The sequence below is a fragment of the Ascaphus truei genome, unplaced genomic scaffold (genome assembly GCF_040206685.1).
Source record: "Ascaphus truei isolate aAscTru1 unplaced genomic scaffold, aAscTru1.hap1 HAP1_SCAFFOLD_367, whole genome shotgun sequence".
Taxonomy (NCBI): Eukaryota; Metazoa; Chordata; class Amphibia; order Anura; family Ascaphidae; genus Ascaphus; species Ascaphus truei.
The window spans coordinates 110677-130578 of NW_027456694.1; the positions used below are offsets into that span (position 1 = coordinate 110677).

Consider the following 19902-nt stretch of genomic DNA (forward strand, 5'->3'; position numbering starts at 1 on the left):
CGGGTCTCTCAGCTAGTATATATATATATATATATATATATATATATATACATGTAGAGGAATCAGTACCGTGTTAGCCGAGCTTCAATATCGTTTATTTATTTTTTGATTATATATATAAATATACATAAAAATATATATATATATATATATATATATATATATATATATACTGTATATATACACACACACATACATACACACACATATTCATATATATGTTTCCCTTATAAACATGCCTTTATTATTTTAACCACTATGATACATATTCTCACACCGCCTAACATGACTTGACTTATACTCAATGTTTGTGAAGAAAGTAAAGTAGGAAATGCTAGTAATGGATACAGTACGTTAGCACTTGCAATCATGAAAGTGTGGACCCTAGGAAGAGGTTTGATGCGGTGTTACAGAAGTAAATGCCTATTAGCTGTGTGTATAACCAACAAAAGCTGAAACGTCTCAATCACCACCGAGAGATTAACTAAAGACTCCAATGCCACAGCACCATGTATGAATTGGAGACATAATTGACATTACATCAACGTACCAAAGACAAGATATTAAATAAAGCTTTTGTGCGGGTTTCTTTGAAAACATACGAGAAAGACATTTAACGTGCAGCGGATGTCCTGTCTAGTCCTACAATACAATTCTTTTAGAAGGGGTTTTCCATTGGCGCGTCCAGTGAAAAGGAGTTAACGCAAAATCCTTCCACTACCTGTATGGTTATGAGCAAAATATCCAGTGCGGTCGGCTCCTCTGGGGTGGAGAGAGACTTCCTCTGGCTTTGGAGTTTCGATATTTGGATCCATTTGCCGTTGAAAAATGAATATAACGACTCCACTTCCCGAATTGTGACTATTAGGACGTTTCCGTGCCTGTCCTTTATTGGTTCATAATAAACTCGGCCTAAGTTATGGGTGCCAAGCAAATTCTGAAACGATAAACAGAAAAATTGCAAGATCGAAACGGTTACAACATCCTGTAAAATGGAAGGATACATACGGTTGATGCAATTTGGATGTCAGACCTGCAGTAGTGGTGTCTAGGACAATTATCCACGCACATTCAGCTGAGGCCGCTTCACTGAAAGGGACCTTTGGCCGCCGGAATAGTTCGCCGTCTCAGGTAATGTAACCCCTAACCCTAAAAACCCTAACCCCTTACCCTAAAAACCCTAACCGTAACCCCTTACCTTACCCCTTAGCCTATAAACCTTAACCCCTAATCCTAACTATAATTGCCCAAGACGCAACACCTACCTCAGGGCCAAAATGGCCGCAGTCAACAGTCCCCCGGCGGCTGAACGGTCGTGGCTAGTTGTCCCTTTTCCGCAGTAATACTGTATCTGATATCTACTCTGGTACCTTTCCCTGCTCCTTCAAACATGCAACAGTTATACCAATACTCAAAAACACCAAGCTTGACCCTACCTGTCTTTCTAACTATCGACCTCTCTCCCTCCTGCCTTTTGCCTCTAAACTCCTTGAATGCCTTGTATTCTCTCGCTTGCTCCATTTCTTCACCACCTATTCTCTCCTAGACCCTCTACAATCTGGCTTCCGCACTGCTCACTTAACTGAAACAGCACTCACTAAAATAACGAATGACCTACATGCTGCCAAAGACAAAGGTCACTACACTCTGCTCATATTACTCAACCTCTCTGCAGCATTTGATACTCTGGACCACCCTCTTCTCCTTCACATTCTCCATGCTCTTGGTATCCTTAACAAAGCTCTATCCTGGATCTCCTCTTACCTCTCTGATCGTACTTTCAGTGTCTCTTTTGCTAACACCTCCACCTCCTCTATCGATCTCTTTGTGGGCGAACCCCAGGGCTCTGTCCTGGGACCTCTTCTCTTTTCTCTTTACACACTCTCTCTAGGTGACACACAAATTTACTTTTCAACCCCTGACCTTACACCTGCTATACAGACCAAAGTTTCTGAATGTTTCTCTGCGATATCCTGGATGGCCCTCCGCCGACTTAAACTTAACATGGCAAAAACAGAGCTCCTCAATTTTCCTCCCAAACTTGGCCCTACTACCTCCTTCTAATATTCCCCAGATACAATTACTACTTCCACCCCCCAGATATAATTACTACTAGCCCCCCCAAGATATAACTACTATTACTACTCCCTCCTAGAAACAATTACAACCTACCTCTAGTTGCCGCCGGGCCCTTGAGCCTCCCATCCTCCAGCTTCAGAGCACAACAATCGAGCCTGGGATCAGCTGCACAGTAAGGAACCCCAACCCTCTCTAATAGCGCGTCTGGGATCAAATGCATTGTAAAGAACCCCAACCCTCTCCAATAGCGTGTCTGAGATCAGATGCATTGTAAGGAACCCCAACCCTCTCTAGTAGCGCGTCTGAGATCAGATGCATTGTAAGGAGCCCCAACCCTTTCTAATAGCGCGTCTGAGATCAGATGCATTGTAAGGAACCCCAACCCTCTCTAGTAGCGCGTCTGCGATCAGATGCATTGAAAGGACCCCCAACCCTCTCTAATAGCGCGTCTGAGATGAGATGCATTGTAAGGAACCCCAACCCTCTCTAATAGCGCGTCTGAGATCAGATGCATTGTAAGGAACCCCAACCCTCTCTAATAGCGCGTCTGAGATCAGATGCATTGTAAGGAACCCCAAGCCTCTCTAATAGCGCGTCTGAGATCAGATGCATTGTAAGGAACCCCAACCCTCTCTAAAGCTACAGCCCCGCTGTCTGCACTGCACACACGCCTGCCAGGCTGGGATCAGATGAATTGTACATTTTCCTGTATTTGGTAAATTTTCAAATGACCTGAAAATTGCAGGGAACCCTCAGAAAAACCAGGGCTCATTAGACCCCCGGCTGAAAAACTCCTCTCTAGAAAATGGCTCATTTGAACTGAGAAACTATTTCTTTCATTGTTATTTTCATTTGTTATGAACCAATGTCCCAGTGTCTACAATGTTAAATCAAACTGCTGTTTTCTTTTTTTTCATTTATTTTCCATCCTAAAAGCAAACAAGGGTGCAAGGTCAGCGCTGGCAGATAATACATCTCATTAATAAAAATATTATTAATTATTATTATTATTACTCACTGATTAAACTACGCGCAAGTATTTTAGTTAATTATTCCTCATGTTTAAGCTACCATATGGCCACTTCCTCCGTGGGGAAGGGATACATAAGCTAGCCCTTATTTGTTTGAGTTGGCCACTTACAAAATCTCCATTGATCCAGAACATCAACAGGACTCCCCCCAACACCACCATTGCTAATGCAATAATAAACTTTGGGCGTTCAAGAGAAAACATGTCGGGCTGACGGGTTACTTTCGCTTGGCAGGTTAGAGCCTCTGACAGAAAGGAGTCGGGTGTAGACTTTGGGAGACTATCTATGACAAGGGGTGGCCAACTCCAGTGCTCAAGGGCCACCAACTGGTCAGCTTTTAAGGATATCCCTGCTTCAGCACAGGTGGCTCAATCAGTCCCAGCTGATGTTGGCGTCATCTGTAATGCGCTAAAAAAAAAACCATGGGCATCTCAAAGTGCATATCTTTGGCTTTATGCTTATTCTGCTCGGATGAAAGAGGCAGCTTTTGAGGCAAGTGAACCCTGGTTCGAATCCCGGTGTCAGCTCCTTGTGACCTTGGGAAAGTCACTTTATCTCCCTGTGCCTCAGGGGCCACAAAATAGATTGCAAGCTCTGCAGGGCAGGGACGCGTTGTTCCTGCTAAATTCTATGTCAGATATTATTCTTCATCTTTGTATTAAAGCAACGCAAATAATATATACAGACACAGTGTTCTCTCTGCTGTGTTATACTGGGATATTGCACCAACATTGCCATTGGATCCTGTGGAAATGCTGCGATAGTCTGAATAATAATGGGATATATATATATATATATATATATATATATATATATATATATATATATATATATATCATAATACATCCCCCAAACCAGAGGCTCAGAAGAATGATATACTGTAGCACTGTTTCTTGTTAATATACTGCCCTGATGAAGATCCATTGTGGACCAACATATTGGTTTTGTAATGGTTTAAATATAAGATTCTTCAGTACTTACCTGCAGTGCCGTATCATTCTGCTGAACCGCTGGTTTGGGTGATATGTTATGGTTTATTATTGATTTAGGATACGATCACACGTCAATACAGTACATAGGGCATGCTATAGGTTGTGAATATTAGGTTTCTGTATATGTACAGTATATATGTGTATATGTGTGTGAGTATATATATATATATATATATATATATATATATTTATATATATATATATATTTATATATATATATATATATATATATATATATAGTAAAAAAACAAAATACCTTCCAGTAAAAGGCTGGTTCATATTGGTATGGAGGGTTGTTAACATTTCAGCATTGTCCGTTCTAACCTGTATCTGAGCTGTTGCTGCCAGCATCTTCTGCCTGGCCTGGAGGGCAGTAGATGAGGACATGGAAATTGACATACTCTGCCGCAGCCACCTGATATCGTCCCACATGCTCGACAGCTGCAAAAGGCACCACATCAAAGCAACGTTGGTTCTCTTTGTTCAGACCCAGTGAAACATAAGCAACAAGTGACATTTGTGTCTTTAATGAAAGCCGTGGGGGGAGCAGGGAGGGGGGGGGGGTGTAGGTGCGAACATTAACCAGGTAGCCTCCATTCTGTTTGGCCCTACAATGGGGTCAGCCCACTCCGTGCTCAATGCCCTGCAGAGCAGCACTCCGACATACCTGCATGTTATACATCAGCATATGTTTTGTAACGCTGTGTCTATAAAGGCGAGTGATGATACGCAGACACTTCTGTTATTTTTATCCGCCTAAGCCGGGGATAATACACGCAGAACACATGCAGAGTGGATACTCCTGCTAAACAGGTGCTGACAAGCTTCTCCTTGAAGGATAACAATGAATTTGTAATCTGTTAAAAATAGCACTTCTTTTTCCAGGGGGAGAATGAATCTCGATGTTCGGCACGCTGCTGGGACCCCATGGACTAGCTTGGTGGTACTGTAACTACCTTTGAACCTTGATCAATTCCCAGTGCCGGCTCTCCGTGGAATTATACACGTGTGGGAATTTGCTAAATGCGCCGGGTTTTTGACCGGCGAAACCATTTTACCGCCAGGTCAGTGTTCGCCAGGATTAAGTCAACGGCCATTGCAATTTTAATTAATATGCTTAATTCTCTCAAATCGTTTAATGCTGAGACGCACACGCCACGTTCCGTTCACGGCCTGGCGATGTTTTTCGCCAACAGCTGGCAAAACCTTTTGCCACCTTGTTAGCAAAAACAAAATAAATAAAAAACCCTAAACATGTTACGACTGCATTTTGTATCGTTTTCCACATCTCTACTTGTAACCTTGGGGTAAGTCACTTTATCTCTGGCCGTGTGTCTCAGGCAACCAAAATTAGAATGCAAGCTCTTCAGGGCAGCGAATCATGGAGCCATTTCTAGGTACAGCGCTGCATACACTGTCATATTTCTAAGGCATACTTAAGGTGAATTGGTTAAAGTACACCCAAGTTACCGCACTGCTCAGAAGTAACAGCTTCCATTCATCGCGGCGACAACCCAACGCAACGTCACATTAAGACGCGCAGTGTGTCTTAATAATGTCACGTTAAACCATGTTTTGTCCGGTAAAGAATGAATGAAGGAAGCAGGGCACTGCGGATTTCTGTAAAGCTATTTACTGCCAAAGAACGACGTTTCGACCTCAAAGGGCCTTTTTCAAAATGAATGGCATAATCAAGAGCACGGGGTTTATTAATGGCCATGAGTCATAATGACATGCAAATTATATGCAAATCAGGCGTTATCACAACTTTGCAAACCCACAAAAAGTCCATCACGCGCGGGGACTTAATGTTAGGGTAATTCTCATCCACACTCAGAAATTGGGGCTTATAGGGTCTGGATGGGTGCAACACCACTGTCACTGCAGGTATGATTTAGGTAACGTGGCGTTATTTCCCTCTCCTCTGTTTCTATACTTGAGTTAAAGACCTATTTCCGGGTCTGTATCGGCGTAACGCCGAGACGTACTTAAAGCGGAAGAGAGCAAACATTATGCTACGATAACGATATATATGCAGAATGGGGATCTCCTCACCCAATTGCCACAGTAGCATTATTCTATAGATTAGATCTCCACTGTAAGAGATAGGTTTATACCTTTATCTCTTACTGACAACCCAAGCTATTATTCCATTGCTAACTGAGGCTATGTCTCAGCTCTTATTATTAATAAGAATTAGACTCCACATTTAATATTATTCAATAGCTCTTATCTGATTCACTGCGGCTAACATAATATACCATTTAGCACTTTAATTCACACCTATTAGGGGAGTCTGTTCTTACTATACGAGCAGGTCTTCAACCCTGTGTTACAATCACTGCCATCCAGGCACTTTGCCTCATATCCTATTATCTATACTCCTTTCCTGATTTTAACAAGAGCACTACTGTATGTTCACACTTGTTAGAATATATATATATATATATATATATATATGCGGTATCATTGCGTTTACCCTTATTTTAAGGCCTTATTTTATTTGCCACTATTGCGTTTTATTTACAAAGTCCTGTGTGACTCTGTATTGTCTTGTTCTTATATATTCCACTGAGCCACCTGTGCTGAAGCAGGGATATCGTTAAAACTTACAGCTGCTGATCATTATATTTTAGAATCCAGATTTGCTGCTGGAGGCACAAGGAGATAAAGTGACAGGCACCATGAGCCGACACCGGGATTGGAAGCAGTCAGAGGCGGCGCCTTCACCCACTGAGCCACTTCAGCCCATAGTGATATCTCGCCTCTCTCTCTCTGTAGTACCCACATCGCTAACGTGCAATATTTAAACAGATACAATGAAAACTGATTATTAAAGCAGAGAATGGAGAAAGACAGAAACACCAAGGTCGGTCTCCCTATCAGAGGTTGCAGAACGGTGATCGAACAAAGGGAAACAAATCTCCACTAACCAATCCTATTGTTTTACACTAGCCTCTGGTGTCCCTTGTATAAAAATTAGTAGCCCTATGTGAATGTTGTTCTTGTGTTTAATTGCCCCCACACTCTTGCACCCTCAGGCGTAGAAACCATAGTATCATGGAGTACCACTCTGTAGGACATTGACCCTTATTTACAAAGAAGTCTTCTGCCATGGACGCCTTCCGGAAGACACCTTGACCCTTTAACTTGAATGGCCTGTAATGTGTCTTCCAATGAAGGAACGTGTCTTATGGCCGAAGACTTCTTACCACCCAATACCCAAAGCGGTGCGTTGTGAAATAGGGTGGGAACCACTGCTCTGAGGCATCCAAACCAGTGCAACGATATGCAGACGTCATTACCACTGTTAACACACAAAATAACACATGAAATAACACGTGTGTTATCTCCTTGACTATTGTTTAAATAGCTCCACTGTGACATCATTACGGGCGTGAGAACGTCTGCTATATCTGCAAACGGTGAACGGCGTGTAAAGAAACGAGCGGAACTTACCTTTGTAAACCACAGAAAATCTTGCATAATAGAACTGGTGCTGGAGTCATCGATTTCTACGATTGGTATTTGATCTTCATTGGTTACTAACATATTGTCTTTGTAATAAAATATCACAGCGATGTAGAGGCCCCTGGAAGCAAAGAGAGACACTCACTGACTTGCAGCACTTTCGGTTTTCTAGGGGGGAGGAAATTCTGCGCTCCTGTGGAACAACACCTCAATTTTTATTTGCAGGTCCAGGGTAGCGCTGCTTGTTATGTTCATAAAGTTGTCGAAAAATAGTGTGTTTTACTAAATCTATCTTGGTTTACAGACATACGCATCACAACACTCTTACTAAACCAGGGGTGGCCAACTCCAGTCCTCGAGGGCCTCCAACAGGTCAGGCTTTAAGGATATCCCTGCTTCAGCACAGGTGGCTCAATCAATGACTGCAGCACCTGTGCTGAAGCAGGGGTATCCGGAAAACCTGACTTGTTGGTGGCCTCTGAGGACTGGAGTTGCCCACCCCTGCTCTATACACACCCAGGCCCTATAGAAGTATATTTATTGCTGTTTAAAGAAGGGGCAAAAAATATGGCAGCAGAAGAGAGCACATTACCAATAATTGTGTCTACAACATTGTATCTGCAGTCACACTAGACATGCTCAGTACTGCTTTATATTGCCACCTGCTCAATATATTTCTGCTTTAACCATGAGCAGAGAGCCGGGACAAGCTGGGTCCAGAGGCTGCGAGTTGCCCGGCCGACCAGCGCTGGAAGATGGCCAGGCCCAACTTTCAAGGACGAAATTCGAGTCCTTGGGAAACCTGTCTGAGGCCCCTACTCGTGTTAACCCTTTATTCTTAACTATATGTTTATTAACCCTCTCCTATCCACGCCCTTCACATAGACCACCAGCAATATAGAAATATCTACCCTCTTCCCCGCCCAACGCACAGTATTAAAAATACCGTTTAATTGCCAGGCACCAACCTTTTTAAGGTCTTCACAAACTTGTTCGACGAGTGGAAAAGATGCTTCAGACTTCTGGAGACGGACTGTTTGCGACTTGGGTTTTGTAATTTCGCGCTTTCTGAAAATGAACCGTTGAAGGGCTTATTATCGAGCTATTCATTCAACAGAAACGGTACCATTAAATGTGAATGTTATCTAATCCACTCAAAAATGCTTACAAGGATAGACGTACGATTGGGGTCAGAAGCAAGCACAAAACAGATCCGCTACCAGTTGCTCTTCTGACACAATAGCAAAAGGGGGTGACCCCACCGACGTAGCTTCATTTAACATGCATTGATTGACCTCTCAATCCATAATCCTGAAGAAGGTTAAAACTGGGATTAGATCCACGCATCCCTTAATTGTGTGCTCTGACCTTTTTTTCAATACTTTTGTTTTTCCTTACAGCATCTGCTGAATATAGTGAGAATTAGGGTAACAGTTGACGATGCCTCATCCGACCGTTCAGGTGATGCGTCAGTAATGTCTCACTATGTGCTGCAGAGGAATGCAGTACATTTCTCTTCACTTATCTCCTTCCTTTTACCATCATGTGAAAATCACTGTAATTTAGGATAAGGGCCCTTAGTAATAATAATAATAATAATAATAATAATAATAATAGTTTGTTCCTGTATAGCGCTGCTAGTTTTAGACACTGACTCTGGCACTGAGTTTGAAGCAGGGGAACCTCGTTCAATTCCCGGTGTTGGCTCCTTGTGACCTTGGGCAAGTCATCCTATCTCCCTGTGCCTCTCCAAAAGAAAAAAAAAACGTTGCAAGTCTTCGGGAAGATATTTTGGAGCTTCCTGGTCTTTCTTCTTGCTCCTGACACAGGAGGGTCCAACACGTCGCCTGGAGACTTCTCATGGCAGCCTGGAGCTAAAGTGGCGTACAGCACAGAAAAAGTCCAGATATAACGGTGTATAGTAAACCTAGTTGCAATATGAACAAGTGGTAATAATCTATAATAAAAGTAGTAGGAACCATCACCAGTGTATTATCTTATCAATACGAGCAAGGACCGTAAATTGAATACATTTTTTAATTAGTTAACCTTTAACGTGTCCTCTTGACGTACCTGGAACATCATGGCTCTTGGGACATTGGGAACCCTAATCAAGTACCAGGTACGTCATGTGCAAATGCTTGTTTTACAAGCGCAGATTGGGCTGACCATTCTGAGTTGCCGGCCCCATTAAAATAGAAATGGAGCGCACTCCCCCCCCACCCCGATTCCCTGTATCCAGAGTCTGATCCCGTCACGTTAATGTAACAGGAGCGCCTGGCACTAGAAAAGTTAACGTGCCTTGGCATTATAAGCACGTTAGCCCATATTTACTAAGCAGAGGTATAAGACACCTTCCATTCAAGTGAACAGGTCGTAAGGCGTGGTCCTGCGCCAAAAGATGTCTAATGGAATAGCACGGCCTAGTAAATACAGACCTTTATCCTTATCAAGAGTATTCACTATTCTTCAGCACACACATTATTTGAAATGCAGAACTTTAATAATAGCTTATTTCCTGGGATCATGTATTGATGAAGGCATGAAGGGTATATACTGTTTGCATGAAGGGTATATACTGTTTGCTGATCAATAACACTGGGAAATCTCATTTAAGTTGAGTTGTAATAAAGGTTGTTTCCATCTTCTCTTTCACATACACGGTTACCATTGCATCATTCTTACAGTACTGTCGGCCAATATTGTGACATCATACTTACTGTAATATAAGCCAATACTATAACATCAGCTATATTGTCCCACGAGCCAGTATTATGCCATCACGGTTACGGTCTAATGTCCATGAGCCAATATGATGCCATCATGCTTACTATACCACGAGCCAGTATCATCATGCTACTACTCCAAGGGCCAACATTATGACATCATGCTATTAGTCTTAGCTCCGTTTTTGCTTGTGCGCTTTTTCCTTCCTTCATTGACCCTGTTAACTATACCTTGGAAGCTGCACGGCCTGCCTACCACTTCAAGGGAATGTGAGTATTATATTGTTCAGGGGAACCTGCCAATGAGACTGATGGTGGGTGGGCTTGTACCATCTACCACCTGTCTTCAGGAGGATAGTACCCATACCATTGGATATTAAGTACTAATATCATTACTCATTCCTTATACCTTGCTCAGTGGTTTGGCATATTTAAATTCTTATATACCTGCATTGGAGCGCTTTAGCTTATTTCTATCTTATTAGTCCAAGGGCCAACACAATGACATCATTCACACTGCTGCATAAGCCATTGACATCATGTTAGCGGTCTTTGGAGCCAACATAATGCTATCTGGAATGGATGGCCGTCTCAAACGCTCTTGTCATCACACATTTCACATATGTAGTTCCAATCAGTGGTCAAAGTGTTGTGGAACTGGAGGGAATAGGGTACCAATTACGTTTGTTTGACTTTCAAACCCTGGAGTAACCCTACTTCTACTTTGAAGGCTGCATTCTAGAAGAGGACTCTTTTCCCGCCCTATTTTATAGGACAAATGTACAATTCGAAATAGTAGAAGAACAAGGATGTATAATTAAATATGGGATCAGTACAGGAAAGACAAATACATATTGTGGCCCACAGACACTGTTTAAACCCTGATTTAAAAGAACAAACAAAATGAATCTAAATGTTTTCCTGTAATAACTTTGTAAATGAAAACATTCGAGATTCAAGGTCTAAATATCAATTAAATATTCAATCTATGTCATCCCAAGTGATGGGCGCCATTGTTTTCTTCTGTGTGCCGCCATGTTCAGTGACTCTATGCTGTCGTACTGTCACCTCCTGTGGTGTAATGAGCGGTGCCAGGAACTTTATTGGTACAAACAAGATTTTTATTGGCTCCATTGAGTTGGATCCACATACAAGGACATCTTTCCTTCAGACAATAATGAGTGACAAATAATACAGTTACATTAGGTATTCTTCCCTGGACAGCTCTCACCACTACCCTAGGGAGGTTCTAGACTTGATACCCTTAGCACTGGATCTGCCTTGTATTCTCTGTCTGTGTTTGGAGTTGCATCCTTCCCACCAGGACCCGCGGGTTGAGATACTTCCATCGTCAGGGATACATATCCGGTCACCCTGACGAGAACCCTCCTTACCCCAAAGCATCAGAAGGGGCTTGCATTTAGAACTGGTCAGTAGTTGCCAATTTCGCGGTGCTCCGGAACCCTCTGTTTAAAAGGATTCCCCCCCAGAGTACCATGCATCCTCTCCCAGGGCAGACGACTAACCTCGGACCATTGCTACGGGCAATGACTACAAGGGGAACGTTCCCTGACTATAAAATCATAAAGGTGACCAGGTCCTTACACATATAGCTCTACACATAAACATGACACACTATATACAGTGAGGTCCCCCATCTGTGTCTCCTCTTGGGACCTGGATCTGGAACTTTCCACCCTCACTATATATACCTACTAGTGACATCACTGGTTACTATGCCTACAGGGAGAGTGGGTTGGATTATACTTAGTCATCCTATACCATGTGACAGGACAAACGCCTTCTAGAAGGTGGGCGTGGCAAGTTTCCTGCCTAGCCACCCTGTGCCATGTATTGGGAGAGGGGCATTGCACATTCCAAGCACACAGTGTTAACCCTTTATTGCCCTTACCATTTTAAGTAAAAAATAGTAATCCCAAAGGGGGGGGGGGCGGGTTACAAATACAATCAACATTACTATTTATTGCTAAATGTATTGTAAATTATTTAAACAGTTAAATAACAAGTATAAAAGTTGCTCTAACGTTATCATTTAAAAAAAAAATCAGATTCACATTTTCCCAGTAATACAAAACCGAAAACTTTTGATGAGTTTTGGCAAAATTAAAACATGGATTTTTTTTTTTAAGAACCATATCCAAAACACAGAGTCATGTGCACTTAGCTATTTAAACGGTTGGGGGTTGATGTGACTTTAAATGCAGCAATTGCTCAATTCTTTTTTTTTAATTTTTAAAAATAGATTGTAAGCTCTTCGGGGCAGGGACCTCCTCTTTCCTATTCTTACTGTCATGTCTGAAGCACTTGTTCCCATTATGTGTTATATTATTATGTCACGTGTATTACTGCTGTGAAGCGCTGTGTACATAAATGGTGCTATATAGTAATAAAAAAATATATATATACAGGCATACCCCGCATTAACGTACGCAATGGGACCGGAGCATGTATGTAAAGCGAAAATGTACTTAAAGTGAAGCACTACCTTTTCCCCACTTATCGATGCATGTACTGTACTGCAATCGTTATATACGTGCATAACTGATGTAAATAACGCATTTGTTACAGGCTCTACAGTCTCCCTGCTTGCGCATAGCTTCGGTACAGGTAGGGGGCCGGTATTGCTGTTCAGGACGTGCTGACAGGCGCATGCGTGAGCTGCCGTTTGCCTATTGGGCATTATGTACTTACTCGCGAGTGTACTAAAAGTGAGTGTACTTAAAGCGGGGTATGCCTGTATAATGTATAATGCTAATGTGATGATATATATAAATATCTAATATATCTATATTTATCTATATACTGCATATATTTAATGGGTTATTTATAAGCAACATGCTTATGTTTAATAATATTACAGTAGAGCGGAACTTTTCTACAAAAAAATAAATAAATAATAATATGAGCATATAATAGCAATACATGTGTTATCCTTACTACTAAAATAACACATAACACATTTATTTTGGGGTTTAGGCTATTTATCCTGGAAGGCAGTGCACACAAACAGAAACTGCAAGAAAACAAACAAAACAAAAAAAGACTTGAAGGAATTAATAGGATAATCCGGGGATAGAGAGGTCACCCTGTTATTTGTAAAGCCTTTGACAACCGGGCTGTTTTAGGGAGGTATGAAAGAAGCTGTCAGTGGCCTGTTAATGCATTCATTCCAATATAACCCCGGCAGAATGGGGGGCGGATTGCTGGGGAGCACAGGGGTCACACTGCGACACGTATCTGTTTGGTGTGCTTCTATGAAAGGGGGTGAGAAAGGTGAAGCCGCAGGGGCAGCTCGTGTGGCCCAGGAATGAGGCTGTTGAAATGAGTGGCCAGATACGTGAATGCGAGAACATACCGGTAACCAGATACAGAATTACCAGATTAAAAGGGCAGCTATTGTATGCTGCTGAGGAATGCAATGCGAGGCCTTCAATGTAATGGTCAAGTTAAGCAAAATACAGCACTGGTACACACACGCACACACACACGCACACACACACACGCGCGCACGCACGCACACACGCACGCACGCACACACACGCACACGCGCACGCACGCACACACGCACGCACGCACACACACACACAAAACAGGAACTCCGAGAGCCTTTATCAAGAGCAGTGGTTTCTAGCCTTAATTTGGTTAAGGAACCCTATGTGGAATTCTGAGGAACCCCGACCCTCTTTAATAGCGCGTCTGTGATCAGATGCATTGTAAGGAACCCCAACCCTCTCTAATAGCGCGTCTGAGATCAGATGCATTGTAAGGAACCCCAACCCTCTCTAATAGCGCGTCTGTGATCAGATGCTTTGTGAGGAACCCCAACCCTCTCTAATAGCATGTCTGAGATCAGATGCATTGTAATGAACCCCAACCCTCTCTAATATCGCGTCTGAGATCAGATGCATTGTAAGGAACCCCAACCCTCTCTAATAGCGCGTCTGTGATCAGATGCATTGTAAGGAACCCCAACCCTCTCTAAAAGAGCGTCTGAGAACAGATGCATTGTAATGAACCCCAACCCTCTCTAATAGCGCGTCTGAGATCAGATGCATTGTAAGGAACCCCAACCCTCTCTAATAGCGCGTCTGTGATCAGATGCATTGTAAGGAACCCCAACCCTCTCTAAAAGAGCGTCTGAGAACAGATGCATTGTAATGAACCCCAACCATCTCTAATAGCGCTTCTGAGATCAGATGCATTGTAAGAACCCCAACCCTCTCTAATAGCGCGTCTGAGATCAGATGCACTGTAAGGAACGCCGACCCTTTCTAATAATAAAAAAAGCTTACAGGACACAAAGTTAAAAAACTTTACAGAATACTGATATTATTTTTAAAGACGCTAGTTACATTGTTAGGCTGTGTAAAAAACATGTCGATTTCGGCATACTAAGCGGGGCGCCCCTATTAAACAAGAACCTGAGATTTCATCATTGTGTCAAACTTGACATCTTTCCCTCGCCTTTCCGGGGCTGATGGGAATTTTTATTTGTTCTTAGCAGCGTGTTTATTTTGTTAAGACTGGAAAGGTTGTGGGGAGTTTGTTGCCTTAAGAAGACCAAAACCAAAATAAGCCTCATTTTGCCGGGATATGCCATTTTAAAGCAGCACTTCTGGCGACACCTTATGCTTTGATTTTGAAGCAGGGGGTCTCTGGAGTTGAAGCGCGCTGATGACAGGCCCGGGGACCCCCTACTTCCCGAGATACTCACCTCGGCAGGCGCAGGCGGTATATATCTTTGCAGCTTAAAGCTTCCGCGTCAAGTGGGCCAATAAGAAGCCGCGAGGGATGACGTCACGGCTTCTGATTGGCCAGCCGGACGCGGGACAATTAAAGCCGCCATTTCGATAGACCCGACTAGCCCTGTCTGGGCTGCTACCGGCACCCCTTTCCGAGGTAAGTATCTCGGGGGGGGGAGGGGGGCAGGGGGTCCTCACAGCTGAAATAAACGCGGTTCAGCTCCAGAGACCCCCTGCTTCTAACATATATATATATTTTAAACACACGAAAAATAGTGTCGCAAGGAGCGTCTCTTGAAAAGACTCCAACGTGTCTGTGCCTGAGAATTGAATTATCAGGGAAATATTCACGTCAGTAACCTCTCTAGTGTCCCAACCGACGTGCAGCCTTAATGTCCTCTAATCGCCCTTCAAAGCTCCCTTCCTGGTTGAATCCATACCGTAGCTTTCTTTTTTTTAATCTCAATGGAAAGAAGGGGGTTTCCCGAGCAAGTTCATTTCGGCCCTGCGGTCCCCGAGATTCTTGCAGAGGAAGTTGCCACGCGCCACTTCCTGGTTGGTTTCAGTCCCCTGCGTCACGCCGGCCAATGGGATGACGCCCCGACGAATGACACTGCGGCTTCCTTTTGCCCCGTGTGACAGCAAGAGATTGAAACCTCCATTTTGTTTCCCCCGGGGAGGGAGAGGAACCAGCTGCACCTTCCTCGGAAAGTATCCCAAGAGCCAGGGGGTCCCCGGAGCTGATATTAACAAGGGTCGCCTCCCAAAATAAGAGGGAGGGTTGAGAGGGGGGGAAAAAAAATGTCTGTCGGGGGAACGACTTTTTTTTTAACTCTTTCACTTTCTTTGTGCAACCCTTTCTGGCAGATAACCGGTTAATCTCATAATTGCTTCCATGTAAAAAGCACAGAGCTGGAATGATTGATACACACACACACACACACACACACACACACACACACACACACACACACACACACACACACACACACACACACACAAAAAGAAGTTTATGCAATTAAATGGGTTGTCAAAATATGTAATCATTGTAATTTAGCCCCGCTCGGGTGCTGGGGTATTATAAAGAGAAATGAATGACTTTGTTTTTTTTCCTAATCATTTGCGTTTTCCAGAAGATTAAACACATGAAAACAAGTCTGCATGGATATATTCCCCGGGCGATGTGGTCATATTAGGCATCTTCCAAAGACCCTCGCTGATCCAAACAGTTTGGAGACGGTGTGTTTTCAATTAATTTCCATTTTTATACAGAGCTATTTGGGGGGGAAAAATAAAGCTTTGTTTTCTTTTAATGAGTATCGGTCATTTTTAACATTCCCTTTTAATCGACCACATTTTGGCTATCCTCAAACTGGGAGATTTTCTCGAACCAATTGTTTTATTCTATTTGTGTTATATTATATTTTTCCCTCCTGTATGCTGATCATATACTAATAACTGTAGTTCATACTGTATAGCTCTTTTTTCCCATTGGGGCTCAAAGCGCGTCACAGTTACAGCACGCGGTACACAGAAAGCTTAAAGACAGTACCTGTCCAGGTGAGAGGAGGGGGGGAGAGAATGGGGGAGTGAGAGAGAATGGGGGGATGAGGCGGGAGTGAGAGAATGGGGGGAGTAGGAGTGAGAGAGAATGGGGGGAGGGTGGGAGAGTGAGAGAATGGTGGGAAGAGGGGGGTAAGAGAGAATAGGGGGAGAATGGGGGAGGAGGAGTGAGAGGGAATGGGGGGGGGGGAGGAGGGAAAGAAAATGGAGGGCTGGGGAGAGAAAATGGGAGGAGGAGGCGGGAGTGAGAGAGAATGAGAGGAGAGAGAATGAGGGAGGAGGGGGGAGAGAGAGAGAATGTGGGGATAAAGGGGGAGAGAGAGAATGGGGAGATGGGGAAGTGAGAGCGAATGGAGATGAGGGGGCAGAGGTGTTGGACAGGAGAGCGAATGGGGGTGGAGTGGAGGGGCACCGAGAGAATGTGGGGCAAGGGGGGCGGGGGGAGACACAGTGGGTAGAACTCGCCAAAATACCTAGTTCCTCCTCTTTATACTGTATATGCATATATCTTTTATTTTAAACAAGGGGTCCCCTGGAACAGAGCAGTTACATTCCAAGCTATGGGGAGTCGCCCTAAACCCCATCCCCGCCCCACGCGCGATCGGGAGGTGGGACAGTGACGTCACCGACATCCCGGCGCCGTGACGTTGACGCTGCTTTGCTGTGAGTGGAGGTTTTCAGCCAACAGCGCGCTGAAAAACAGCTTTGGCTGTCGGCTGAAAACCCCAACTCCTCAGCACGCCTGCGGACGCTCGTGGGAGCCCCCTCTCAAGACATCCCCATGCCGGGGCTCAGTGCGGAGCGTCCGCACGCCTCAGCGCTGCCTGTCCTTCCATGGACGCAGCCTTAGGCAAGTCACCTTATCTCCCTGTGCCTCAGGCACCAAAATCACAGATTGTAAGCTCCACGGGGCAGGGACCTGTGCCTGCAAAATGTCTCTATAAAGTGCCAAGCAAAACTAGCAACGTGCTATTATTATATCATAACAGGATGATGTACTATGTCAAGTCCCCCATTTTTTCCCGGAAGACACCGCCCATGATACCATTGGCTCCCTTCAAATCCCAACACGTTCTTCTGCCATCAACGTATTAGCCACCCCGGTGAAGAATGCCTTTCAGCTGCCTGAAAACTGACTTGAAGCATTTAGGACTAAGACGCAGTTTATCCAAGAATTAGGTGTGAACTAATTCCCTCCCGTGGCCGTGCCTTAGTCGGAAATATAAATAAACCGCAATTCATTTTTCCACCTTGTCCCCACCCGAATCCGTCTTAATTAGCCGTTTACATGTGTTCATCTCCTTTGTAACATGTCCCGTTCTTTGAAGTTTTCCGCAAGTTATTTCCCCTTAATCCACCAAAACGAAAGCATTTCCCTCTCTGCCGCTAACGCTGGGTTTTATTTCGCTGTTTTGGGTGTTTGTTAATGACATGTTTAACGATAACGACTTAAATTCCTCCTCTTTATACTGTATATGCATATATCTTTTATTTTAAACAAGGGGTCCCCTGGAACAGAGCAGTTACATTCCAAGCTATGGGGAGTCGCCCTAAACCCCATCCCCGCCCCACGCGCGATCGGGAGGTGGGACAGTGACGTCACCAACATCACGGCGCCATGACAAAAGCATTTCCCTCTCTGCCGCTAACGCTGGGTTTTATTTCGCTGTTTTGGGTGTTTGTTAATGACATGTTTAACGATAACGACTTAAATCAGGCGCCCGCGATAAGATATTTGGACATAATTTCAAAGGGCAGGTAGCGTACATACACACACACATAAATAGCCCTTAAATTGCTACATGGACAAAACAAGACCACAAAGGTTATTAGAAAACCTCATTTCTACTGTATCCACATAAAAAAACAATTCAATAAGATTAGCCTTTCAAAATGCAACAAGCAAAAATATTATCTGCTCACCCACCCAATATTTGACAACAGTGTGAAAGACTAATAGCAGAATGAATTATATTAAAAATGAAACATTCTTATACAGCTCAACCCCGTTATAACGCGATCCGCTACAACACGAATCCGCTTATAACGCGATGCGAGCGCGGCTCCCAATTTTCGTATGTATGAATACTTTACAACACGATTATTGGCGTCTTAACTACTTTATTGTACAATGCGTACAATTGTACATTATTTCTAACGCGATCCGCTTATAGCGCGAGGTGATTCTTTGGACCCCAAGCGCAGCGTTATAAGGGGGTTGAGCTGTATATTGCTGCAGTGTACATCGCACTGTATAACAAATGACAGAGCACAAACAGGCCCAGAGAATAATATGTTTAGCCCAATACCAGGGAAATGAGGGCGTTAAACACAGATGGGGCTGAAAACGGAGAATGACGGCCTACTCACATGATGAATACATGAAAAGACAAAATGCATGATAGAAGGGCGTAGTGTGATACTGTATTGATTTAAAATAGTACAGCGGGAGACGAACCCGACTTCTGCTCTCGGCCATCTGGGAATGGCCTGGACAGACCCCGAACCTCTGCTCCACAGGTAGGGCCCGGAGGAGAGAGGCATCCACTTTCCCCATGTTGCTGGCCATGCTATTTGTTTCCCCCCCCCACCCCCGTATCTCACACACTCCCACCTCTCTATTCTTCACACACACTTCCCCTTTCTCCCTCTCTCAAACACACTTCCACCCTCTCCATCACTCTACCCCCCTCTCTTACTTTACCCTCTTTCTCACTATCCCCCCATCTCCCCCTTATCTGTCCCTCTCTCTCTCACTCCTACCCCTCCCTCTCTCTCTCACTCCCTGCCCCTCTCTCTCATTCTCTCCCCTCTCACTCTCATACCCCCCCTTTCTTTCTCACGCTCCTCCCTCCTAACATTCCCCCACTTGCTCCTCCATCTCACTCTTTCCCACCCCCTCTCAAACTCTCCCCCCTCCCTTCTTTTCTCAGAATCCCCCTCCCTAACTTCCTCACCCGCTCAATAACCCAGGGCCCTGTTGGAGACTCAAGTCCTGGCGCCCGGGAAAGCGGTCGGCGGGCCCATCGGCATCTAAAGGAATGTGTTAAATACTTTTCAGTAACGAAACCACCAGCGCCATCATCTTTCCATTGGCGTAACATTACCAGCGCTCAAATCGAGGAAATATGTTGGGCTCTACGGCTGATATCCACCCTTCTATCTCCTTTAACTGCCCTGTCTGCCGTGCCATCGCCGCACTATTGCAACGGGATAATTACCAGGCCAATAATGGTCTCGTTAGTTTACATTTGGATGTGGTGCACTCCCCAAATAA

The 19902-nt window shown here is 44.1% G+C and overlaps 1 protein-coding gene across 1 annotated transcript in view; it reads right to left on the reverse strand.

Annotated features, from left to right (window-relative positions):
• Window positions 1–19902, reverse strand: part of LOC142483768 (ankyrin repeat and fibronectin type-III domain-containing protein 1-like) — a 161064-nt gene that overhangs the window by 82616 nt on the left and 58546 nt on the right. Inside the window, exons 7-10 of the mRNA XM_075583751.1 lie at window positions 8542–8641; window positions 7562–7694; window positions 4427–4543; window positions 722–937 (exon numbers count right to left, since the gene is read on the reverse strand). Of these exons, the coding sequence (XP_075439866.1) occupies window positions 722–937; window positions 4427–4543; window positions 7562–7694; window positions 8542–8641 (566 nt within the window). The remainder of the gene's footprint in view (window positions 1–721; window positions 938–4426; window positions 4544–7561; window positions 7695–8541; window positions 8642–19902) is intronic.